The sequence below is a fragment of the Balaenoptera borealis genome, assembly GCF_965194805.1.
Source record: "Balaenoptera borealis genome assembly, chromosome: 11".
In the NCBI taxonomy this organism is placed as follows: domain Eukaryota; kingdom Metazoa; phylum Chordata; class Mammalia; order Artiodactyla; family Balaenopteridae; genus Balaenoptera; species Balaenoptera borealis.
In genome coordinates this window covers 97,640,654-97,666,433 of record NC_138868.1, presented here as the reverse complement: position 1 = coordinate 97,666,433, position 25,780 = coordinate 97,640,654, and the positions used below count along the sequence as shown (strand labels likewise).

At 47.7% G+C, this 25,780-nt stretch overlaps 1 protein-coding gene across 5 annotated transcripts in view; it reads left to right on the top strand.

Annotated features, from left to right (window-relative positions):
• TMPRSS13 (transmembrane serine protease 13) overlaps nucleotides 1-25,018 on the top strand; it is a 47,349-nt gene extending 22,331 nt beyond the window's left edge. For 4 of the 5 annotated variants that reach the window (XM_082340948.1, XM_082340950.1, XM_082340947.1 and 1 more), the window contains 8 exons: nucleotides 1,048-1,140; nucleotides 4,661-4,704; nucleotides 6,280-6,442; nucleotides 7,342-7,514; nucleotides 10,229-10,327; nucleotides 11,544-11,686; nucleotides 11,831-11,983; nucleotides 12,694-25,018. In XM_082340948.1, the coding sequence (XP_082197074.1) occupies nucleotides 1,048-1,140; nucleotides 4,661-4,704; nucleotides 6,280-6,442; nucleotides 7,342-7,514; nucleotides 10,229-10,327; nucleotides 11,544-11,686; nucleotides 11,831-11,983; nucleotides 12,694-12,720 (895 nt within the window). In that variant the 3' untranslated portion in view covers nucleotides 12,721-25,018. The remainder of the gene's footprint in view (nucleotides 1-1,047; nucleotides 1,141-4,660; nucleotides 4,705-6,279; nucleotides 6,443-7,341; nucleotides 7,515-10,228; nucleotides 10,328-11,543; nucleotides 11,687-11,830; nucleotides 11,984-12,693) is intronic. The other variant, XM_082340949.1, reaches the window with a different exon arrangement.
• The last annotated feature ends 762 nt before the right edge of the window (nucleotides 25,019-25,780 follow it).

Here is a 25,780-nt window from a genome sequence, read left to right as displayed (position 1 = left end):
AAAGACGACCCGGGTGATCTAGTTGGAAGACAACGGACATCGTTTATCATTGAGTTGTGTGACCTTATGCAAATGCGAACTTCCCTTGGGCTTCAATAGATAGTGTCATTTATTCAAAGAACATTCATCGAGCTTTAATTATGTCTGAGCCATTCACCCAGACAAGATCCCTGCCCTTGGACAATCTCTGGTATGGTGTGGGCGAGAGAGGCTTTAACCAATAATCACAGCACCGCGTGATGTGTAATGGAAAGGACACGTGGGAAGCATTATGCACACACAACGGAGAGGGTTCCTGACTGTGCCTGGAGGTCAGCAGAGCATGGAGGAGGCCCCTGGGTAGAGGGACGGCGCCCGCAAAGGCATGCTCTCACGCAAGGGTGTCCCATGTTCTAGAAACACACCAAAGGGCCACGCAGATAGCGGTCCATGGATCACCCACAGCAGAATCACCTGGGGTGCTTGTTAAAATGCACCCTGAAATCAGAATCTCTGGGATTAGGATTTCAAACCTGCTTAACAACACCCCGGGGGGTGATTCTTAGGCACACTGTGGTCTAAAAGCCAAACGGTTCTCAGGGTTTAATGCGCAAACCCATAACATGAGGATCTTTAAAATGCAGAGTCTGGCTCAGCAGGTCTGGGGTGATACTGCTGCAGTCAGTCCAAGGATCACAGTCTGGATAGAAAAGGGCCAGGTCAGTGTTTCTCAAACTTGAGAGCGCGTCAGAATCACCTGGAGAGCTTGTTAAAACACAGAACCAGAATTCTTGATTTGGTAGGTCTGGGACCGGGCCCAAGAATTTGCATTTCTGACAAATTTCCAGGCAGTGCTAACATTGTCCCCTGGGATTGGACCACACTTTCAAAACTACTGGGTTAGTGCGTAGGGCTAGTAGGGGACAGTGGGTGGGGTCCGAGATTGTTGGGTTTTAACTGCCTCTGGCCTCTGCAGCAGGGCTCGCTGGGACTCTAACGCTGGCTGGGGAACCATGGGTGTGTGCTGGCTCAAGGAGGTTCATTCTTCTTCCTTCTCCTCCCTTGCAGCGCTTACCGGACAGCCAAGGTGACCAATAGGAATTTTGACAGCAGTTTCTCAATCTCCAAATATAGCTCCACCTTCCAGGAGAGCATCTACAGGTGTGTGAGGCGGGCCAGGCTGTCAGCTGTGCGCAGGGGAGTGAAGGAGTGCTCTGAGTCAGGGAGCTCCTCTCCCTCGGCCTTTCTGGGACCACACCTCCAGGAGTCCCTCGTGAATGTCAGGAGCATCTCAGAAACAGCTCTCCTTCACTACCTGCCTCCTGACCTGAAAGCAGTCGAAGCTGGGTGCGCAGAGCACCTCGAGGTCAGAGGGGCCCCCAAGAGTTTACCTGGTTGCCAGAGACAATGAATAAACCTCGGGGCCACTGGTCAGCCTGATGTTTGGACTGAAAGCTGCTGCAGGGAGGGGGGCTTGGGGTGGAAAGGGGGAAACATCACTGGGGTGGGGCATGGGGAGGGGGAGTACCAGGTGCAGGTAGTCAGGGGCAGGGAGGCCCATCTGAGCAGCATCGCCATCCCCCCGGGCCTCGCCATCTGTCATCTTCGCACTGCAGCTGCTCTTTCCCACCGCCACTGGGTGGAGGGGAGGAGTTGGGGGGTGGTGCTCCACCAACTAGCAGTGTTTACCTTGGGGAGGGGAGAGGAGAAACCAGGCTGTGAGAGAAGAAGGCATGGGGAGGGAAGGGAGGCAGTGAGCTGCCTCCTGGATTGCCTGCTTTGTGCTGGGTGGTTCGCGTGCTACGTTGTGGGCTGAACATGGAGCAACTGTCAGAGGAATGTTGGATCATCTGTTTAGCTGGGGAAAGATGCTGGGACAGTGAAGTCATGAGTTCAAAGGACATGGACCTAGCCAATATGTGCAATCTGCACAGAAAAACTGGGAGGTTGGGAGAAGAGTGGGCATGGTTTGCACTAAGCCATCCCCATTCCTGCAGAAAGCACTGGAAGGGTCTGTCCCACTGGGAGGGAGAAAGGTCAGAATCTCCATCTTCAAGTGGGTTTTATCCCAGGAATGCAAGGATTCTTCAATATATGCAAATCAATCAATGTGATACACCATATTAACAAACTGAAAGATAAAAACCATATGATAATCTCAACAGATGCAGAAAAAGCTTTTGACAAAATTCAACACCCATTTATGATAAAAACTCTCCAAAAAGTAGGCATAGACGGAACTTACCTCAACATAATAGAGGCCATATATGACAAACCCACAGCCAACATCATTCTCAGTGGTGGAAAACCTGAAACCATTTCCTCTAAAATCAGGAACAAGACAAGGATGCCCACTCTCACCACTATTATTCAACATAGTTTTGGAAATTTTAGCCACAGCAACAGAGAAGAAAAAGAAATAAAAGGAATCCGAATTGGAAAAGAAGAAGTAAAGCTGTCACTGTTTGCAGATGACATGATACTATATATAGAGAATCCTAAAGATGCTACCAGAAAACTACTAGAGCTAATCAATGAATTTGGTAAAGTAGCAGGATACAAAATTAATGCACAGAAATCTCTTGCATTCCTATACACTAATGATGAAAAATCTGAAAGAGAAATTAAGGAAACACTCCCATTTACCATTGCAACAAAAAGAATAAAATACCTAGGAATAAACCTACCTAAGAGGACAAAAGACCTGTATGCAGAAAACTATAAGACACTGACGAAAGAAATTGAAGATGATACAAACAGATGGAGAGATATACCATGTTCTTGGATTGGAAGAATCAACATTGTGAAAATGACTATACTACCCAAAGCAATCTACAGATTCAATGCAATCCCTACCAAACTACCAATGGCATTTTTCACAGAACTAGAACAAAAACTTTCACCATTTGCATGTAAACACAAAAGGTCCCGAATAGCCAAAGCAATCTTGAGAAAGAAAAATGGAGCTGGAGGAATCAGGCTCCCAGACTTCAGACTATACTACAAAGCTACAGTAATCAAGACAATATGGTACTGGTACAAAAACAGAAATATACATCAATGGAACAGGGTAGAAAGCCCAGAGATAAACCCATGCACATATGGTCACCTTATCTTTGATAAAGGAGTCAAGAATATACAATGGAGAAAAGACAAGTCTCTTCAACAAGTGGTGCTGGGAAAACTGGACAGCTACGTGTAAAAGAATGAAATTAGAACACTTCCTAACACCATACACAAAAATAAACTCAAAATGGATTAAAGACCCAAATGTAAGGCCAGACACTATCAAACTCTCAGAGGAAAACACAGGCAGAGCACTCTATGACATAAATCACAGCAAGATCCTTTTTGACCCACCTCCTAGAGAAATGGAAATAAAAACAAAAATAAACAAATGGGACCTAATGAAACTTAATAGCTTTTGCATAGCAAAAGAAACCATAAACAAGATGAAAAGACAACCCTCAGAATGGGAGAAAATATTTGCAAATGAAGCAACTGACAAAGGATTAATCTCCAAAATATACAAGCAGCTCATGCAGCTCAATAGCAAAAAAACAAACAACCCAATCCAAAAATGGGATCTAAATAGACATTTCTCCAAAGAAGGTATACAGATTGCCAACAAACACATGAAAGGATGCTCAACATCAGTAATCATTAGAGAAATGCAAATCAAAACCACAATGAGGTATCACCTCACACCGGTCAGAATGACCATCATCAAAAAATCTACAAACAACAAATGCTGGAGAGGGTGTGAGAAAAGGGAACCCTCTTGCACTGTTGGTGGGAATGTAAATTGATACAGCCACTATGGAGAACAGTATGGAAGTTTCTTAAAAAACTAAAAATAGAAGTACCATATGACCCAGCAATCCCACTACTGGGCATATACCCTGAGAAAACCATAATTCAAAAAGAGACGTGTACCACAAGGTTCATTGCAGCACTATTTACAATAGCCAGGACATGAAAGCACCCTAAGTGTCCATCGACAGATGAATGGATAAAGAAGATGTGGCACATATATAAATGGACTATTACTCAGCCATAAAAAGAAACAGAATTGAGTTATTTGTAGTGAGGTGGATGGACCTAGAGTCAGTCATACAGAGTGAAGTAAGTCAGAAAGAGAAAAACAATTACCATATGCTAACACATATATACAGAATCTAAAAAAAAAAAAGGTTCTGATGAACCTAGGGGCAGGACAGGAATAAAGACGCAGACATAGAGAATGGACTTGAGGACATGGGGAGGGGGAAGGGAAAGCTGGGACGAAGTGAGAGAATGCATTGACATATATACACTACCAAATGTAAAATAGATAGCTAGTGGGGAGCAGCTGCATTGCACGGGGAGATCAGTTCGGTGCTTTGTGACCACCTAGAGGGGTGGGATAGGGAGTGTGGGAGGGAGACGCAAGAGGGAGGAGATGGGGGATATATGTATACATATAGCTGATTTACTTTGTTATACAGCAGAAACTAACACAACATTGTAAAGTAATTATACTCCAATAAAGATGGTGTAAAAAAAAAAAAGAAAAGAAAAGAATCTCCATATTCTTGTGCAGAGGGGATGGGATGAGACTTAGCAGGAGCCAATCACGGAAGGCTTCCTGGAGGAGGCAGCTAATGTGCCCTTTTCTCATCTTTTGTGTTTCCTCCTGCAGGTCTGAATGCCCTTCCCAGCAATATGTGGCTCTCCAGTGTTCCCGTAAGAGGATGCCCTTTCTCCTGGATAGTAGCCTGTGTGGGGTGGGAGTCAGGGGGAAGAGGTGTGGGGTCCCTATGAGGGAGAGTGCCAGCCCTGGGTGTCCAAGCCAGGAAGAGGGGCTGGAGCAGCAGGCCTGCTTCAGGGCCAGGGTCTCTGTAAGGCACCTGGATGGACATTCTCAGGGTAGCATTTCCCCTTCTCCTGACTCTGCTTAGCCCAGCAACCTCGCCATTCAAGTCTCCTGGATTCTGGGTGGAGGGCAGAGGACTGGGAGAGCACGTCAGGGCCAGCTTAAAGCTCTGCTATCAATAGACATGGAGCTAGATCCAGAGCCAACATTTACGGAGCACACTGGATGCCAAGGCACTGCTCCTATGGCTTTACAAACGTGATTACGTTTAATTCTCACAAGGCAGGTGTCATTATTGTCCACTTACTTAAAAGAGACTGAAAATTTTGCCTTACTTAAGGTCAGACCGCTGGTAGGTAAGGAGCTGGTATTGGACCTTGGGTCTGACCCCAAAGCCCAGACTGTTATTGGGTCCACGAGTGCTGTGTGCTCATGGTGACCAGGTGAGGTGCTCCCCTGAGCAGGGGGCACAGTGCTGTGGATGGAGCCCCCTCGGACCACCGCTGGCTCTTCCCTCTCTCCTTCTTCAAAGAAAGAACACACATATGAACAAACTCTGTCCATGATTTCGGGGGGAGGACTCACTCCAGAACATGTTTGGAAATGTCCGCTTGGGGTGCAGGGTCCCCAACAGCACGGAATGACCCACTGAGGAAACATGTGGGCACGAACTAGCTGTGCATCACGGGAAGGGCTTTCCTCCTTTGTTTTTTTTTTTTTTAATTAATTAATTTATTTATTTATGGCTGTGTTGGGTCTTCGTTTCTGTGCGAGGGCTTTCTCTAGTTGCGGCGAGCGGGGGCCACTCTTCACCGCGGTGCGCGGGCCTCTCACTATCGCGGCCTCTCTTGTTGCGGAGCGCAGGCTCCAGACGCGCAGGCTCAGTAATTGTGGCTCACGGGCCTAGTTGCTCCGCGGCACGTGGGATCTTCCCAGACCAGGGCTCGAACCCGTGTCCCCTGCATTGGCAGGCAGACTCTCAACCACTGTGCCACCAGGGAAGCCCTCTCCTTTGTTTTGAAACGATCCCCATCACAGTGCTTACCAAGTCAGGGTCATGTTAGGCTTGGTCTGCGTTCCCGAGCTCCTGACAGCAGCCCTGGGATTCACCGCTATGGTCCTAATGCCTGGCACAGTGCCCAAAGCATGAGGTATTTAGGAAGCATTTATCGAATTAATGGAAGAATGAATGAGTGGTAGGAAAGAGGATCTTTCCTAGGACCAAACTTCCCACTGGATGATCCCAGAAAGCTAACCCACCATGTGGGAGCTCTGTGTTGGCAGGAAGCAGCTGTGCCGCATCAGATTAAGTGAGCACAGCGGCCTCCATGGGTGGGTGGTGCCCTCAGGATGCAGCTGCCTGAGCTTCCCTGGGCCTGGGAGCATGGTAGCAGCTCCGAGAAAAGCTGAGTTCATACTAGTTCATCTCTTCTGCTTCTCCCCAGACTGTGGACTGAGGGCCATGACGGGGCGGATCGTGGGCGGGGCGCTGGCCCCAGAGAGCAAGTGGCCTTGGCAAGTTAGTCTGCAGTATGCCCACACCCACATTTGCGGGGGCACGCTGATCGATGCCCAGTGGGTTCTCACCGCCGCCCACTGCTTCTTCATGTAAGTGCCCAAGGGGGCAGTGATGCGACACCGCTGAGGGTCGGGGACACCAGCAAGGGCTGAGGGCAGACTGACTTCTCTCTGTGGAGGAGGGCTTTGTTTGTAAGCCTGGACCCTGCGGGTTGGGCGGCACATGTGTGGCGAGGACCATGATTTGCCATTGGTATTTGGTCCTGGGGCTGTGAGTTGGGATTACTTGTTCCGAGCCAGTACAGAGTGAGAAAATACCATTGGTGGCTCCAAGGGAGAGAGGGAGGCAGGTAGAAGGAAGGAATTGTGAGCCTGCCCTAAAGACCAGGGTGAAATAAAGAGGTTTGGGGCTTGTTGCTGCTTCCAGAAACTGGAAGTTAGAGGGGAGGAGCCCAAGACATCAGGAATGCTGTCCCAGGAATTGAGGGATGGGGATTGTGGGAAGGGCAGTGCAGTCAGCTTCTGACGGTCACCAGCCAGGCCTGTCCTTCGAGCTGGTGGACAGGAAAGGGCTCGGAGACGAGGCCTCAGGGGCACTGGCTTCCCCAGTAGCGAGGTTTCAGTGGGTCACTTTGTCCTGTCGAAAGCTCCGTTTCTGCTGAGGATACTACCACTGAGATGTGTCCCATCCACCTTATTTGATCCTTGGTGGCGTCCAGAGGAGACAGTGGGGCCAGTGGTCCCAGAAGTCTTACTCATCCCCTCCCGTTTTCTATTGTAAGGTACAGAACCGCCAGTTCAGAGTGGTTTCTTGGAAGTAGGGGACTGTCCTAGATCCCTGGGCTAAGATAGAGACCTCCCTCCAGAGGTCATTTCATCCATTCTCCTGCCTCCAGTGGTGCTCTGCCTGCAGCTCCCTGTGTGCAGCGGATGCTGCCAGAGGGCTCTGCCAGGTGGTAACTGGCCCATGCTCTCTGTGGCTCTGGCAGAAACCCGGAGAAGATCCTGGAGGGCTGGAAGGTGTACGCGGGCACCAACAACCTGCACCAGCTGCCCGAGGGAGCCTCCATTGCCCAGATCATTATCAACAGCAACTACACGGACAGCAAGGACGACTATGACATCGCCCTCATGCGGCTCTCCGAGCCCCTGACTCTGACCGGTGAGTGGATCCACGCCTGTCACACCCCCCCACCACCCCCGCTCATCCAGCAGCTCTGGGGCGCAGGCTTTACACTTGGCAGCATCCGCTGACCCATCCCAGGGTCCAGAGCTTCAGCGTGGTGGATGTCAAAGACTCTTAGAGATCATTTAGTGGAACACCTCTGTCTTACAGTTAGGGGAACTGAGACCCAGAGGTTGGAAACAAACTTGCCCCAGTGACACATCTGACATTGCAAATTGGTGACAGAGCCAGGGTTTGGATACTGGTCTTCATCAGGATAAACAGATCGAATTGTTTCACTGGTATATCGAGCACTTAACAGAGACCAGACACTGTGGTAGGCATTTTACATCTACAATTTCACTTACTCTTCACAACCCATCCTGTGGAGCAGGTACTATTATTAGCTTCATTTTACATTTGAGGAGAGGAGCTTTAGAGAGAGAGAATTCCCCGAGGCCATGCAGTAATAAGTGGCAGCTCCAAGACTGGGTCCAGCTGGGTCTGGCTCCTAAGCTATGCTCTTCCCACGCTGCTCTCTGCTGGCAAATTGCTGACACCAAAGTTGGGAACACAAGGAAAGTACCTATACATCCAAACATCTAACTGCCGTGAGGTTGGAGCTGAGGACCAAATGGGGCTACAGGAAGGAAATGCTACTGAAGTTCTCAGGAGATCAGAGCTTTTCTTCATTACTTCATCCACCCATTTGTTCACGCATCAAATACCGTGTGTCTACTACATAGCGGCTCTGCAGTTCCATTGGAAAGAGAACAAAACGGATGACACACACAAACAGCCACTTAGAAGCTAGTGATGTGATGTCGGGGGCACCCCGGGGAGCCGTGGTGGCACAGATTTGGGCACCTAATCGGTCTTGGCAGGCTACAGAGGCTTCTGGAAGCCTTGGAGGGCTCTCTGGGTAGTCCAGCCCTTCTGGTGCCCTGGGCCTGTGAGCTGGCCTTTGCCGGCACATTAATTACAGAGGCGGTGTTGGTCCTGAGTCACAGCGGTTAGCTCATCACAGTGGTGTGGGGAGGAGAACCCCAGCCCCAACGCAGGACTGGGCTGGGCGGAGCCGGCCCAGAGCTGAGCCCAGCAGAAGCCAAGCCCACCGCCTGCCATGGGCGAGCCCTCTCTGCCCTTCTCCTGCCCCTCCTAGCCTCGTCTGTGGAGCCTGGGACGGTGAGATGGGGGTGTCGTGCTGCCCCTGCCCTGCCCCTCGTGCACACATAAAAGGGGGCAGGCAGTCTGAAGGACCAGGACAGGCCTTCCCAACCTTGTAAAACCCAGACTTCATTTGGCTAACCATCCAGATCTTACCTGCCATCACCCCAAACCCCCTTAATGTTATTTGGAATTCCAAATATAATTAATTTGTAAAACTAAATTAAAGCTATTATAGCACTACCTATGCTTTTCAGACTGCAGCTGTCCCTCTCTAGACTCTGATAGCCTGTCCTACCCCATCCCACTCTCCTGGGAAGGAAGAATATCTCTAGGCTGAGACAGTCACAGCTTAGATTTATGTAGTCCTGTGGTCAGACCATGTGCGCTGATTTTTGGTTTAGAGATCAGGGCAGATTTTCTTAAACTGTCTGGTAGGCTGAGCACTTCGAAGTCACAGTACTAGCTGAGAAAACTTGTGAAGGCTCACTGATAAATTTAATTACCCCATAAAAAGAGTAGAATATATAACAGTGTTACATGTTTTTAAGACTGCATGTCTCAAAAATAGGCACAGACTATTTTAAGAAGTCATGTTTTGTGTTTTTGGTTAATAATTGATGCCATCCCTTCATTTATTTTTTGTTTGTTTACTCTTTAGCAGAGAAATGTGTTAGACTCCCAATTTACAGGAGAAAAATTTTACATTCATTCTCCCTCCCTCTGTCTTTCTCCTCCCTCCTCCCCTCCCTCCCTCCCTCCCTTCCTTCCTTCTTTCCTTCCTTCCTTCCTATGAGCACTTTCTATGTGTCAGGCACTGTTTTAGGCACGGGAAGCTGCAGTAAGCATAACAATCGTGAACACTGCAAACATTCTATCACCTCTTTTCTTCTTGCAAATTGGTTGATGCTCTAGTCCACATGGGAACACTGGTCCTCAGAGGGAGCTTATGAACTGATGCACAACAGCACCTTCTATATCATTCTGAGTGTGGGAGCAAGGGAGCAGCAGTTTCGTGGCCTGTGCCTCTAGGGATGTGCTCTCCCCACTTGGAGAGGTTGTCTCACCCTGGAGGGAGAGGCTCGGGCCCTGGCCAACCAGGGGTGCCCTCCCCAGACCAGGCAGGACACACCCCTGAGACATCATGGCAGTAATACCTGGGATTTAGCCTGCACTGCTGCTTGCTCTGAGGGTCTGGCGTGGAAGAGGCTCAGCCAGGACAGCCACTCTTGAAGCAGAGAGACCCTCAGCCACCCAGTATCAGCTGGGCACAGGGGAGCTTCCAAGACATATGCATCTGCTCACATGTCACCCACTGAAAAATCAGAATGTCTGGGGGACTCTGATGGCACCCTGAAGGCTGGAGGGTCAAGATAAAGCGATTGAGTTTCTTGCCTGGTCAGTTCAAGGCCCTGAAAGATTCAGAAGCACTCTGGGGGGAAGGAGGAGGTCCTGGGACATTGGTACTCCTGTCCCTCCACACACCACCCCCCCCAAAACCTCCAGCCGTGTCCCTTCACTGATGTCTTGAGGTCTTGTCACAGCACACGTCCACCCTGCCTGCCTCCCCATGCATGGACAGACCTTCAGCCTCAATGAGACCTGCTGGGTCACAGGCTTCGGCAAGACCAAGGAAACAGATGGTGAGAGGCAGATGCTAGAGTGTGTGTGTGTGTGTGTGTGTGTGTGTGTGTGTGTGTGTGTGTGTGTATACATATGTGTCTATGTAGAGTGTGTGTGGGTGATATGTCAGGGTATAGGGATGAGGGTCTACCTAGATGAGGGTTTGGATATACAGATTCATGGGCCTTGGTGTGAATGTGTGTGTGTATACACCTGCATATACATCAAAGCAGTTGCTGTGACAGTGCCCCAGACAAGAACACGAGGAAAACCCCTATCTTTGAAAGACCTGGGTTCATTGCTCATTGCACCGAGGGAGAACTCACACCAGGGAGAACCGTGGGGCGTCTCGACAAGAGGGTGTCAGAAAGGACTTATAGGATTCGGGTGCTTTGAAGGGGGTTCAAAGAAGCGAAGTCTTTCTCTAGATTGGTTGCTTGTAGGAAAGCAGGGATAATCCTGTGAGTGGATAGCTTAATCATCTCATTTAGAAAGAGTTAATAGACTGAGTCTAAAGCTGTAGTTGGTGAAGAAGCAGCAGCTGTTCATCCTGTCTGGGACAGGGGGCTGTTTGGTCCTTTCGTGGTTTGACCTACCTTGTGTTTTGTCTGTGCGGAAACAAGGCTAGGAAGCGGTTTGGTTTTCCCTCACTTCATCATGATCACAGGGTGGCCGTGTCTGGTGTCCGGTCTGTAAGGTTATGTATACTGGGCAGGAGGGCACAGCAGTCAGCTGGCCTTGCCACGAGAGTCGTGAGCTTGTGGCCGCCGCAGGTGTCAGGACCTGCTCGTGGGATGGAGCGGTGACTGGCCAGGAGCAGCCTCGTTTTGATCTTGGCCCTGTGACTGACTCGCTGGGTGACCGTGGGCAAGTCCTCCCTCAGCCCTAAATTTCTCCTTCTGTAAATGGATTCATCACACCTGCGCTCCTCAGAGCACGTGGTTACCAGAAACGATCTATTTGACGTTGCTTTGAATACAGAAAGGCACTGTGCAGCATGTAAGCCCGATAGGCCTGTGAGTTTGTCTGTGTACGTGCGTCTCTGTTACGTGTAGTGAGTTGTGTCTGGTGTGAGGGTGTATGCGCCCATACATCCTGGGCGGCCTACCATGGGAATGGTGCCCTCCACGCCCGGGAGGCTGCCAGTCTGGGGTGTGGGGTGGGCAGCTGGAAGGCCACAAAGCCGCCCAGAGTCTCACTCCCTTCCCGTCTTCTCTCTCCTCCCCTGCACTGAAGAGAGGACATCCCCCTTCCTCCGGGAGGTGCAGGTCAACCTCATCGACTACAAGAAGTGTAACAACGAGTTGGTCTACAACAGCTACCTCACCCCGAGGATGATGTGTGCGGGGGACCTGCAAGGAGGGAGAGACTCCTGCCAGGTGAGGCTGCTCCCGCGTGGGGCTCAGGCCCTGGGACCCCAAGGGAAGGGAGGAAGGCTGGGGTTTTGGGGTTGGAGGGAGAGTCAGGTGATGATCTGATGATCAGAGTCGTCAACCTGCTGATGCGCGTGCACTCCCCTGTAGGGAGACAGTGGGGGGCCCCTGATCTGCGAGCAGAACCACCACTGGTATCTGGCAGGGGTCACCAGCTGGGGCGTGGGCTGTGGCCAGAGAAACAAACCCGGCGTGTACACCAAAGTGACGGAAGTCCTCCACTGGATATACAGCAAGATGGAGGTGAGAGCCCTGCAGCGTGTGTGCACCCAGCAGGCGGGGACTCCCAAAGGTGGGGTGCCTGGAAGAGGGCCTAGCCTTTCCCAAGGGTCTCGGTGAGGTCCCCTTGCCCCTTCGCCTTTCGGGGTGTTCAGAATGTGGAAATGACCAGGACAGGACCGGAGTCAAATGTTGGGCCGACCCCCGCTGCCTGTGCTTCTTCCGCCCCTTTTCCTCCTGCAAGACAGAGCTCAGAGGGTTGCAAAGTGGTGGGTCTAGGCTGGGTACCGGCCCCAGCATCACTGTCCTCTGCCCAGTGATGGCTGCTTCGTGAGCCCACACGCTGACAGGAGGAGGCCTCCCCTTCTTGGCAGGAGGTGGGTCTCCTGGGAAACTGGGCATCAGGAAACGGAGGTCTACCCCCCACCTCTGTGGACCCGGTCCAGCCCCTACCTTCCCTGGGCCTGCGTCCTAGCTGTAGAGCTGGGGTGCTGTGCCGGCCCTTCCCTTCTCTGCCCAGGCAGTGAGGGCTCAGGTGGGGATGGGAAGGCTTCTCTGGAAATCCAGCGGGGCGGGTCCTGTTCCCATCTTTTCCCCTGGGCTGCCCCTCTTCTCTGAGGGGCAGTGCCCGATGACAGCTGGGCTGAATTTTAGGCCCTGAGGCCCCACCTTCAGCTTTCTGTGTTCTAGACACACCCTGCCCACCCTCACCCTGTTCTCCCTCTTCTCCTCAGAGTGAGACACGCTTCCAGAAAGCCTAAGTCTGGCTTCACCGAACGGCACTGGCTGCTGTAAAGACTCTGGCCAATGTGACCGGGCCACAGGCACCATCATCTGGGCTAAAGGCCACCAGACACCATCGTTACTGCCACCTCCACTGTCTGCTGCCTCTGTGAATACACCTGTGTGTGTGCATGGGCACACGTGTGTGTCACTGCTTTCCCAAGGTCTTCAGAAACCAGGAGAGCTGTCAGCTCTTCTCACACGCCAGGCTGGAAATCACCTGAAGATAACCGTTTGGACACCATGGAGGTTCCCACAGGGGTGACCATAATGGATGGAGGAGGTGGAGCCCAGGGAAGGGCCTGGAAGGTCACATCAGGAATTCTTGCTTCTCTGACCCTGACTTGGAGACTAGACCAGAATGGGTCGCCTCCCCCAGTGGCCCAGCCGTCAACTGCCATCAAGGGCCAGTAATAGGTTTCATGGAGTACCGGGACCATCCCTAGCGGGAAGATATTCCCACTGGCCTCCTGCGCGGCCTCTCCCCTCTCAGCCCTCCTGCTGGGGCCGCGCCGTGGCTGTCCCCGCTGACAACTCAGGACAGGGCTCGCTGTCCTCGTCCAACAGTCACAGGCTGTTGGAGGCAAATTTCATTTCATTTTATTTTTATATTCAAGAAATAGAAGTAGATGTATTTTTTAAAATTCTCCAAAAATCCCAGGAGCAAAAGAATCTAAAAGAAAAAAGAGTGGATTTACGTACATATGTAACTGAATTACCTTGCTGTACACCTGAAACTAACACAACATTGTAAATCAACGATCCTCCAATAAAAATTAAAAAAAAAAAATTCCAGGAGCCAAGAGAGCTAACATCAATCACCTCAGGAACTCAGAGGGACTCCTGGCAGCTGTGCCCCTCTGGAGTCCCACAGAATGCTCCTGCCCTCAAGGGGCCCTTTGAGATACTCAGGGAAGCAAATCCTCACTTGGGCTGGCGGGCAAATCCATCACAAAGAGAACCATGGCCGTTGCTGCATCCAAGGGCTGCAGGAGCATGAAGGAACCAATGCTGCTTCTCTGTTGGCCCTGGAGCCTGGGAAAATCCAGGTGGATGGGCATCCCTGGTACCCAGGGCTGTCCTGGGACTTTGGAATTTCTTCTCAGCTTTCTCCATCTTTCACCTTCTCAGAGACACAGTGTTGCCATGAAAACTGCCTTGGAGAGAAAGCTGGCTCTGTCCCCAGGCCCTCCAAACAGCTTTTCTGAAGGACCCGAGTTGCCCCTCCTGCAGGGCATCAGTACGTCTAGCCCCCGCACCAGCTGAAGTCCTGGACCTTCCCCATCCTTTTCTCTGGGGCACCCGATCCTCCCGCAATCCCATTCTCCTACCATCTTTGGGCCTGTCTGGTAGTGCTATGACTCCCATCGGCAGGGTCCGAGCAGATCAGCCCAGCCCAGCCCAGGCAGGCGGCTGCTCGGGGGATAGACTGTTCTGGAAGAGCAGCTGGAGTTGGCTAGCATCACTGGGCAGGGTCTGAGGGGCCTGGTGACGTGTTATCACAGCTGGGTTTTTTGGGGGGACGGCAACATTCACATCCACAGCACCCCTAGCAGTGGTCTTCAGCAATAAAAGTTGTGTGACCTGAAAAATGTGTCACTGGATGTTTTCATGGTACCCTAGGTAGAAAACTGAGATTGTCCACCCAGGTGCCCAGACATCCTCAGTTTTTGTTCTTAGTTTTGGTTCCTCAGCTTTGGGTTCTGCTCATTTAATCACACATTCATTTATTTATTCATTCACCCACCATATGGGTGCCTGCTCTGTACCAGGAACTTGCACCAGGCCCAGGTGGTACAAAAACCACAATGGTCCTCAGGAAGTCATGTTCGTGACCCAGTGTGATAGAAGCTGTGATTCAGTGTGGACACCGTGCTTGGAACACAGCCGGTAGCTGCACCTAGAGAGGTCAGGGAAGGCTTCATAGATGAGGTGAGATTTGAAATGAGTCTTAATAGAGTAGGTGAGTCTTCACCAAGCAGCTGGGGTGGGACAAGAGCAGGCCAGTGCCTGTTCTGTTTCCCTCCTTCCTCTTTCTCTGCCTCTGACTTTGCCAGCTCAGCAAAAGGCATGTTTACAAAGAAACCCCAATGCTTACTCAACTGTTTCCAAGAGAATTGGATGGGCGGTCCCACTGGCCTCTTCTGAAAGATCTAGTCCTTCTTGCTCTGCACTTACTTTTCCTGTGTTTAATATCAATATATTGACCTCACCCATTATGATCCCACGATGAATTCCCAGCACCCTCAACACACACGCGTGCCTCCAGCCATGAGCACAGATTTCTCCAGGCCTGCCCCCATGGGCCTGGCCTTTGCACACCCCAAGATTGTTTAATCTCCCCTGTCAACGCCAGGGGAAATCCTTCCTCCAGTTATTTTCTTGCTCTGTCTGCAGGACAAAGCATGGGGAGGGGGCAGGTGCCAGGCTTACTATATTTAGCAGTAGGGGTAGCACAACTGCTGTCACAGATCCCCAAATTCCCCACAATCTCAGTGGCTTGACCCAATCCAAGTTTATTTCTCATCTACCTAACAGTCCAGTGAGGGTGTCTGGCCAATGGGAGGCTTTCTTCCACATGATTTTTCAGGGGCTCAGATTCTTTCAGCCTAGTGACTTTGTCATCTGCTTCCAGCCGGTGGACAGAGGAAAGAAAAGATGAAGAAAGCATATCCACTTCTTAAATGCTCTGGCTCAGAAGTGATACATGTCATTTTCACTCATATTTTATGGGTGTCAACATATCACATGGCACCACCTAGATCAAGTGGGAAAGGCACGAAGAAAGTCAGTCCCTGGGCAGTTCCCATGCAAGAGTAAACACCTGTTTTGGAAGATAACCAGCCATCTCTGCCCCCCAGAGGAAGCTGGTCATATCCCAGAAGCCAGGCCTTGGGGCAGAGAGTTAGGGCTTAGGCCATTTCTCTTCCTTTTTCCTTAGGAACCAGACCCTTTCTCTGCTCTCTTGGCTCCCTAGGGCAGAAATTGATTTGCTGGGGTGCAGAGGTGTGTGTGTCAGGGAGAGGTAAGAGAAAAAGCAGTATCTAGATGGGAAGAGAAAAATATTCCTTAGGCCCAGGACATCTATAGAGGCTATAAAAATCATGGAGGGTGGGTGATGGGATTTCCCAAATTGATCCAGAATCTCCAGGGAGATGGGTGTGTGTACTGAGGGGAGGTGTTGCTGGTGACACTGTCCTATGGTCCCTGGGCCCCAGGCACCTCCAGGTTCCAGTCAAACTCTCTGGCTTTGTCAGCTCTGTTGACGGCTGAATTTCCCCGGAATTTCCCTGGGGAAAGGGGGAGGGTCAAGTGAGTGCGTTGGAGGTGGGACAGGTGATGATGGCTCTTTGGAGGGGGAGCCAGTTACAGCCTTGCTGCCCTTCCAGCTGCCTCTGGGGTTTGGTTAGATTCCCAAGACCTATGGTTTTCCATAATTGCTTAGCCGACGTCCTGCTGCAATTGGGAGGACATTGAGAGATGCACGTGGAGAGAGCTCCTCGTAATGATAATGATGACGATAATGACAGTAATAGCTAGCCTTTGCTGAGCGTCTGCCATGTGCCAGATGCTGTGCTGAACACCTGATGTGTATTATCTTCTGTGAGCATGTAGTAGGCATTGTTATTATCTCTATTTTACAGATGAGGAAACAAGGCCAAGAGAACTGAAATAAGCTTCCCCCAAACTAACAACTACTAAGTGGCAGAGCTGGACTTTGAATCCAGCCTGTCTGATTTTAAAAGCTGCTTTAAAAGCAAGTAGAGCCTTCCTGGCTGCCGCCTCGTGGGGTCTGCCATCTGACTCTGTGGATCTCTCTGTTCTCCACCAGGCCTGTGCTGTGGGAGGGGCAAGGTGGGACAACCCCCCAGAGGAGGATGGGCTTATCCCTCAGAGTGTCTCATGACCAAAGCCTTAGCCCATGCAGCTTCTAGAACCTGGGACAAATGCATCGTGGATGGGAGGAGGCCCCCTGGCACCTCCCCCACCACCCCAAGTGGATGGTTTCTGGGAGACCCTCCCATGCCATGACACGCTATGGCCCCAGGACACCTCCATGTCTCCTCGATGTGGGTGGGTGACCCTGAGAGGTACCTGCCACTCATTCCCTACCTCCTCCGCACTGGCCCAGGCTTCCTGTTCCTTGGTAACTGCCACCCAGCCCAGGGAGAAAGCTCCATGCTGGTCTTATAATGGGCCTACCCAGGGAACACAGAGTGCTGTGCTCTGGAGATAAGCAGCTGGGACGCTCCAGGCAGGAGCCTTTATTGGATGAGTCCTTTGAGAAGGGAGGAGCATGGCTTGGTCTTTGGTCCTTCAAGCTCAGTTCTTGCCAGCGAAACCTGTGGATATAACAAGCTGTCTCCTCTGTCCAAGTCCCAGGTCCCAGAATTTCTTCACTTTTCATATAAGGAGGGAGCTGGGAGCCTTCTTTGAATAATTCCTCCTAATTACACTATGTTGAGTGGAGAGAGTCCTGGAGCTGAAATCAAAGCAACCTGGAGGTACAAATTCCAGCTCAGCCGCTTGTTTGGCTCTGTGGGCTTAGGCAAGCCAATCTGTTTCCTCATATGTGAGATGGGTGTATCTAGGCCACACGTTGTTGCAGGATTAAGTGGGAGGATGCATGTAAACACACAGGGCAAAGTGACTGGCATATTAGGACCTCTCAACAAATGTTGAGTTTGCAACAGAAGGGCCAAATCCTTCACCTCCGTTATCACTTCACCCAATAAGTGAGATAGGAGAGGGAAATTTGGAAACAACTCCAGGACTTAGGAAATTTGCCATTTCTCTCCATAAACTTTCCTCTTAGTCTCATAGCAATGGGCTGATCTTCCATGGAGATGACACTACCATCTGGGGTAGATGGCCGTCCCCTACGGGTGGCTTCTCTAAGTCATGGAGATGCACTGAATTGAGCTCACTCTGCTCTCTCATCACTGATGGGACCAGGATGGATTCCTGTCCCTGGCCCTGCTCTGGTGGCATCTGACTGCTCAGCCAAAGGAGCTGACAGTTCAGGGCTGTGAGGGGACACACATCCTCGTTCCCCATGGACTCCTCCATCCACGGCCATCTGGCTCCTGCCCCATCATGTCAGTGAACTGCCATGTTGCCAAATCTGATGGAACATTTTTAGCCCTCATCTTACTGGCACTGCAGCATTTAACTATTGAGTACTTCCTACTTTGTGAAATTGCCACGGCTTCTGTGGCACCAAGCTCTCCCAGTTCCCCTCCTGACCGTCTGGCTGTTCCTTCTGTCTTCCACAAGCTCTGTAAATGGTGTCCCCAGGACACCAGCCTCAGCTCTCTTCTCAGGATAAATGGTCACCCTGGGTCATCTCATCTATCCTTGGGTTTTCCAGCTAACTTCGGTAGAGCCAGTAGGAATTTGTTCCATGTCATTAAAGTATAAGAAATGTCATCTTTCTCTTTAAAAGCAGATTAAAATCTGACTTTGAACTGCTGCAGCCTGGCTGGAAAACATCTCTCATCATGTGCTTTCCCAGGAAGCTCAGCCCCAGGAGAGCCTGTCCACTGCTCTCCAGGCGGGGTGCTCAGCCTGCAGCCGTCACAGGCACCCTCAGGGGGTTTTACAGGTAAAGGGAGTAGCTCACAAACTCGCTGCTCTCTGTACCCCTAGTCTCAGGAACCCCACTCTCCCTGGGTCAGGCCCAGGCTGCTCCCTTCTCTTCAACCCCCAAAGCCCTTCTCCTTGCGGACAACTCAGGCCTGTCTCTTATGAACACTGTACAAAGGCCAACAAATTCTCTCTAGGGTCAAAGCCATTCTTTCCTGATGAGATCATGGCAGAAATCAAGATAAGCATAGATTTCAATGATCGTGCACAGATTTTCATGTGAACCTCAGTTTTCATTCCTCTAGGACAAATTACTCTAGGTGAGATTATGGTTACCATATGTTTAGCTCTATAAGAAACTGCCAGGCTGTTTTCAGAGGGGCTGTACCATCTTGCACTCCCACCTGCAATAGGAGAGTTCCAGTTGCTCCGTATCCTCACCAGTTCCTGGTATTGTCAGATTTTTTATTGTAGCCCCTCTAATAGATGTGTAGTGGTGTCTCACTGTGGTTTTAACTTGCATGTCTCTAATGACTAATGCTATTGAGCATCTTTTTATGTGTTATTTGCCATCTATCTAGCCTCTTGAGTGAAATGTCTGTTCAGATTTTTTGCCTGTTTGTTGGGTTGTTTCTTATTGTTGAGTTTTGAGAGTTCTCTGTATATTCCAGATACTAGTCTTTGTTGAATATGTGATTTGTAAATATATTCTCCCCATGTGGCTCGTCTTTTCGTTCTCTTAATTGTGTCCTTACAGAGCAAAAGTTTTTAATTTGGTGAGTTCCAATTTATCAATTTTTTTTCTTTTTGGATTGTTCTAAGAACTATTTGCCAAATCCAAGCTCTAGAAGATTTTTTCTGATATTTTCTCTTAAGAATTTTATTGTTTTATGTTTTACACTTGAACCTAAGATCCATTTGGAGTTACTTTTTGGATACCACTGAGTTATAGATTGAGGTTCATTTTTTGTTTGTTTCTTTGTTTGCAGATGTATGGCCAGTTGTTCTAGCACCATTTGTTGAAAAGACTGTACTTTTCCCATCCAATTGTCTTTGCATTTTGTCAAAAATCAATTGAGCATATTTGTACAGGTATATTTCTAGACTTTTTATTCTGTTCCATTGATCTACGTGTCTATCCTTCACCAATGCCACCCTGTCTAAATTACTGTAGCTTTATAGTATGTCTTAAAGTTGGGTAGGGTGAATCCTCCAATTTTGTTCTTTTTCAACATTATTTTGGTTATTCTAGCTCTTTACATTTCCATATAAGTTTTAGAACCGTCTTGCTTATATTTATAAAGAAGCCTGTTGGAATTTTGATTGGGATTGCATTAAATCTATAACCAATTTGGAGAGAATTAACATGTTAACTATTGAGTCTTCCAAACCATGAACACGATATGTCTCTCCATTTATTTAGATTTTCCTTGATTTCCTTCATCTAGGTTTTGTAGTTTTTAGTATACAGATCCTGTTCCTATTTCATTATATTTGTAGCTGAGTACTTAATGTTAACAAAAATAATGTTTTTATTGAAATAATACTTTTTAAACAGAAAAGGGAGAAGAGTGGCATTGTTTTACATTTTTGCAACTGTCTTTAATGTCTGGCTGAATGAAATAGCTGGATTCTCATTTTTGTTTCAGTGTTCAATCTGTTGTGATATGTTGTTTTGGTTGAAATATATGAAGAAAATTCAATATCACACAGATATAGAGTTGGAAAGTGGAAACATAGTTTATTAGCCTTTTCAGGTAATTGTGGATACTTTTTTTGATACTTACTATACTCAAACTTGACAAGTGGCAGTTTTGTAAAGGTCAGTTGCAATGTGGAATCTAAAACCTGTCAATGAACTTTTTTACTCAGTTACATTAAAATCTCTTGGTCTGTGTTGCACTCCGAATGGGTCTTTTTACCCACGCCTAATATTGTAACATCATGCATTCGTCATTTGGAAAATATTGATTCTGAGTTATGAACATCTTCCACATGCTGACACACTTCAGTATGCAATATCAAAAATAATATGTATTAACATTACCACTGATCTCAGGACTTCCCGGGTGGCGCAGTGGTTAAGAATCCACCTGCCAATGCAGGGGACACGGGTTCAAGCCCTGGTCCGGGAAGATCCCACATGCCGCGGAGCAACTAAGCCCGCGAGCCACAACTACTGAAGCCCGCACGCCTAGAGCCCGTGCTCTGCAACAAGAGAAGCCACTGCAATGAGAAGCCAGAGCACCTCAACGAAGAGCAGCCCCTGCTCGCCACAACTAGAAAAAGCCCATGTGCAACAATGAAGACCCAACTCAGCCAAAAATAAACAAATAAATTAATTTTAAAAAATACTACCACTGATCTCTTAGAAAAGTATTTAAGGATTGGAAATCAGTCAAGCTCATGGGAAGGATGCACATTTCCAAAATTCTAATTTTCAATTGAGAGTTTAAATTCTGTCCCTAGCAACAAATATTGTCTGTTGTTTTCCTTGCTGTGACAAGCTCATTTTGTTCATTTTTGAGAAAATGATTGCCAACTATCAAGTCTGAATAGTCATTTGTATGTTAATCTTCATTCAAGGAAAAATGGTATTTCACGAAAAAAAGTGGCTAGTTCAGCTTGCAGCTCAAAAATATTGGGTTGGCCAAAAACTTCGTTTGGGTTTTTCTGTAAGCTGTTACAGAAAAACCCAAACAAACTTCTTGGCCAACACAATACAAGGCTTTTCCTCAAGAAAACCTTAGTACTTTGGAATGCAGCAGAAGTGCTTTGTGCATACTTCCCATTTTTTCACACTGAATGTTAAAAAGACATTTATTCAGGATTGAGATTAAATAAAATGAATACTTTTCAATAATTAATAATTTCTACCACTTCATCAAAGATGTTCTTAAGTGAAACTGGCAAGAGTGTGCTGGCGAAGAACACAGTGACTACACACACAGTTTGGTGCCGTGGCCTTGATTCATGGTAAGGAGCCTTTAGTTTTGCGCACCATTGCTTTTGTACCATTGGTAAATGTCAACACAGTGAAAAATGCAAATGACATCATAGCATTATTATGAAAATAGTTTTGACCCTGCTGATCCCCTGAAAAATGTCTCAGGCACCTTCAGGGGTCCTCAGACCACACTTTGAGGACTGCTGTATTAGACCACACAGCAAGACAAAAACAGGGAAATCCGCAGGTATTGATTTTGGATAGGCACTTTCTGGAAATTCTACTGGAACCGTATCTTAATCTTACCTTCACTGCTCACTCTGAGGAAAAAGTGAACAATCTCTTTCGTGAAGGGGGCTAAGGCTAGTCAGCTTTATGTGGTGATGTTGGGTCTTGTTGAAGAAGACGGACGTTAATTTAATTGCAGTTTAATGAAGAGCTCAGTGGGTGGGAGAAAGAAGAGTGATTGGGAATTTGCATTTCCTTAACTTCCTGGGCTTGATGCATCCCAGGTGAGTGTGCTCTAATGTTAGAAACACTTCGATCATTCTGCCCGGGACTGGGGAAGCATGGCCAATAGCTTCAATATTGCAGGTGAAGTCTGTGTGGGGTCTGCTTTGGGGTTGGAACTGGAGATTAGAACTCCATCAGGTTCTTCTCTGATAATCCTTCTAATTGGACTAATAGATGCCCCAAATTCTGTTGAATTTAACAAATTATGACAAGCATTCACTAGTGCAAGGACTACATTAAGTGCTGGGAGCAGGACTTGAGGTTGGAGTGGAGGACACACGTCTATATCATGGTGTTCCTTCCCTGCCCCTTTCTACTCTGGTCTTTTTTTAAAAGCTTGACTGTTTCTGTAATTTTGTAATTAACGCTCACTACAGGAGCATCTGAAAAAAATCCAAACAATCCTGAAAACTATAACAATAATATAAAGGGTACCATTTATTTGCCAAGCATAAACTCTCCACATCATCACATATTTTATTATCTCATTTAAATCTCTCAACAACTATTACAATAGTAGGTACTATTGCAAAGAAGAAAGTAAAAATCACTTTAAATCCCACCACCCAGAGGTAAATATTATTAGCACTTGGGTAAAATCTTTCTAGATCTCTATGTATCCATAGAGAGAGGTCTACAATTTTATATGAATGGGATCATATTATACAGATTATTTTGTATCTTGATTTCTTTTTTCTCAACAATAAGAGATAAACACCTTCCCCAGGGGCATGGATGTTATCATCTTTAATGGTTGTAGAATACTCCATTGTGTAGATGTATCGATTTACTTAATCTGTCAGTGGACGTTTAAGTAGAGTAGTTTTCAGATTTTGATATTATAAAAGTTAATGCCATAGATTTCTCTGTGCATGCTTCATTCTGAAGCAATGATCTCCTAAGGGTAAATTCCTGTAAGTTGGGTTGTCTACATATTTATCCAAAATGCTAAACTGTTTTTCAGAAGAGTTTAATTAACTTCTACACCTCCACAGTGTCTAAGTCTGTTACCCCATGCTTCAAATGCTAAAGGCAGACATAAAAGTACACATGAACGTGTTCTTACATGAATACCTGTGTGTCTATGTGAGCGGTCCACATGCATGAGGGGTTCATTTATTCATTTAACAAATATTTCTGAGCATCTACCATGAAGCAGGCACACAGCTAGGGATGGAACTGTGAGAAACTCAGCGTGATCACAGCTCTCACGGACTCAAACATACATTTTTTAAATATATGAAGAAAAATTATACAAAGATATGACCAATGTTGATGAAAAATTAATCAGTAGTCAATCTAAGAAAGAAATGGAAAATTTTATTTGCACCAATCTGGGGATTATAACCTAGGAGACAGTCTTTCAAAAAGTTCTGAGGACTGTTCCCCCCCCCCACCCAACACTGCTATTAGGCAAAGGGTTATATGTCAAAGGATTATACATCAAAGTAATATACTGACAGTTTACACAGTCCAGCAAGGTGAGTAGTTGGTCATTGTGACCCCTTACAGGATTAAGGAAGGAATGTTATCTCCTAAGGAGTTACCTCGCTGGCATGAGGAGGAAATTTCTTTTCTTTTTTTCTTTTTTTGGCTAATAAGCATTCCTGTGTCATCTAAGGGGATCTAGTTAATGTATAATGCAGATGCACAATGCATACTAAAGAGGGAGCGGTAGTGGCTCAAATAGCAGAGACAATTTTATGTTAAATTTTTTTCTTTTCTCCTGACTTAAAATAATTTAATTTTATCACCACCTATAATTAGACTCTGCCCTGGTCTAGTGTTGGTGGTGGGAGTGGTAGGGGAATCAGGGAAGGCTTCCTGGAGAAAGAGATGTGAGAACCTAGATCTGAGGAGTGGGTAGGCATTAACTAGACAAAGAGTAGTGAAACCGAGTCCCCCTAAAACTGAGTTTTCATACCGAGTTTATGATTCATCTCTCTATCCAAAATTTTATTCTTTTTTTGTCCCCTCTGACCTCAGTTCTATGCTAACTGAACACTAATCAGAGTCAGACTAAAATTACTGCTGTCAATAACATAGTATACTAACATTGTTATTGGTGTTACTGAACCAAACCTGGGTCTGCTTGCCCACTGTGCAGCAAAGCCAATCTACTGACACCGGGTTGTGGTGAAGGAGAGTACAGTATTTATTGCAGGGCACCAAGCAAGGAGAATGACAGCTTATGCTCCAAAGACCTGAACTCCCTAATGGTTTTCAGGGAAGAGTTTTTAAAGGCAACATTTGAGGTGAGGGTTTGCAGCTCGTGGACTTTCTTCTGATTGCTGCTGGTGAGGTGAGGTATTAGGTGGTATTCAAGGAATCTTAATCATCAACCTTCTGGTTCCAACCAGTCTGAGGTCTACATGCTTGTGGTCAGCATGTAGTCACCATCCTCAACCCATGTGGGGGTTTAGTTTCTGCAGAACAACTCAAAGACATGTGTCAGATTGTTCTGTATATCCCTTGAGAAGGAACTAGGACTCTGCTCTACTGCTGAACTGTTGTTTAAGCTATCGTTACTTTTCTTGCTTGACTGCTTTTCCTTTGTTTCTGCATTCCCTCACTTCCCTAATTAGGACATACTTCAGTCTGTTCTTTGGAATTCAGGGAAGGCCTAGGAGACTAAAGCCTTTTTCTACAAACAAGAAACAGGAAACACGGAGGGACTTTTGAGGAGGGCCCCACAGGATCCTGCTCGGTTTCATTGCCCATAATGTTAATATACTAAGATTGCTATTATAGACATCATCATTAACATACAAACTCAGGTTGCTTCTCCAGGGCAAGCTGAGCTAACAGACCCCCAAGCCATGGACCACCTGGCCAGAGAATTGTAAACCAGAGGCATCCTGACTCCTGAAACTATGATTATGAAATATCACAAGACGATGATTAATCTCAGTCTTTTTGTTCTCCTTTTTAAAAACCGCTAGCTCAAAGGTCAAGTGGAAGTGGAATTGAGGCTTGTCTCCCACTCCCTTGCTCAGTGCCGTGCAATAAATCCTTACTTTGATGCAAACTCCCACTGTCAGAGTTTGGCTTTCTGCACCACAGACACACAAGCCTTTGCTCAGTTTCAGTAGGAGAAAGTGTGTTCCAGGCAGAGAAAGTTTTTGTCTTCTCTTGTTCCACCCTCAGTGAGAAACATCTTGCCAGGATAATCTACTGCCATTTCCCACTGTCGACTGAAAGAAAAAAAAAAAAAAAAACACAACCTAAAAGTTGAGAATTATGTTTTATTCCGCAGACTTGCTGGGGACTTAAGCCCGGAAGACAGCAAGGAGCCAGGATATATAGGAGTTTTTGCAAAAAAAAAACCAGGCAGCTGGAACACCAAAAGATTATTGTTAATTAAAGAAAAAACAAACAACTAAAGTTAATGAATTTAGCACTTTTCTATGTATGGGAAGATGCAAAAGTCTGGCTTAATGAAAGCATTCCTTTGATATGCACCTCCACTATCTAGGGCCGGTATCCTGTTCTTTTCCACCCTGAATCCCCTCAGTGTACACCGTCGGGGGCGGCTACAGTAGCTGATGGTGTGGTGGCAGGCAGCCTGTTTGTCTCCATCCCGAGTTCCCTCAGGGCGCACCTTCAAGGTAGCTGCAGTGGCTGATAGCTTGATGGCTGCAACATCCTCTGTTTGCTGATTCAGCAGGCAGCATTCTTGGTCCACACCTGACCACAGCACACATGAGCGTTTCTGCTTTGCTGCCTCAATTTATTGCTCTCCTACCTCTTTTTCCTCCTGAGGCAGGAGGAGCATGGCTTGAAGAATGCAGAGAAGACTGGAGATACTGAAGCCCAAAGATTGAGGGGGAGAGTGGGGCCAGAGGATGCTGAAGAGGTGGCAGGACCTGTGTCTGAACACGTATGTCTGTGTGTGTACTTGCATTGGAGCACACGTGTGAGTATCTTAGTGCTGTTGGTAGAGGCATTATTAGTGGGCTGGTTCTCAAAGTGCGGTCCCCTGGGGGCGGGGC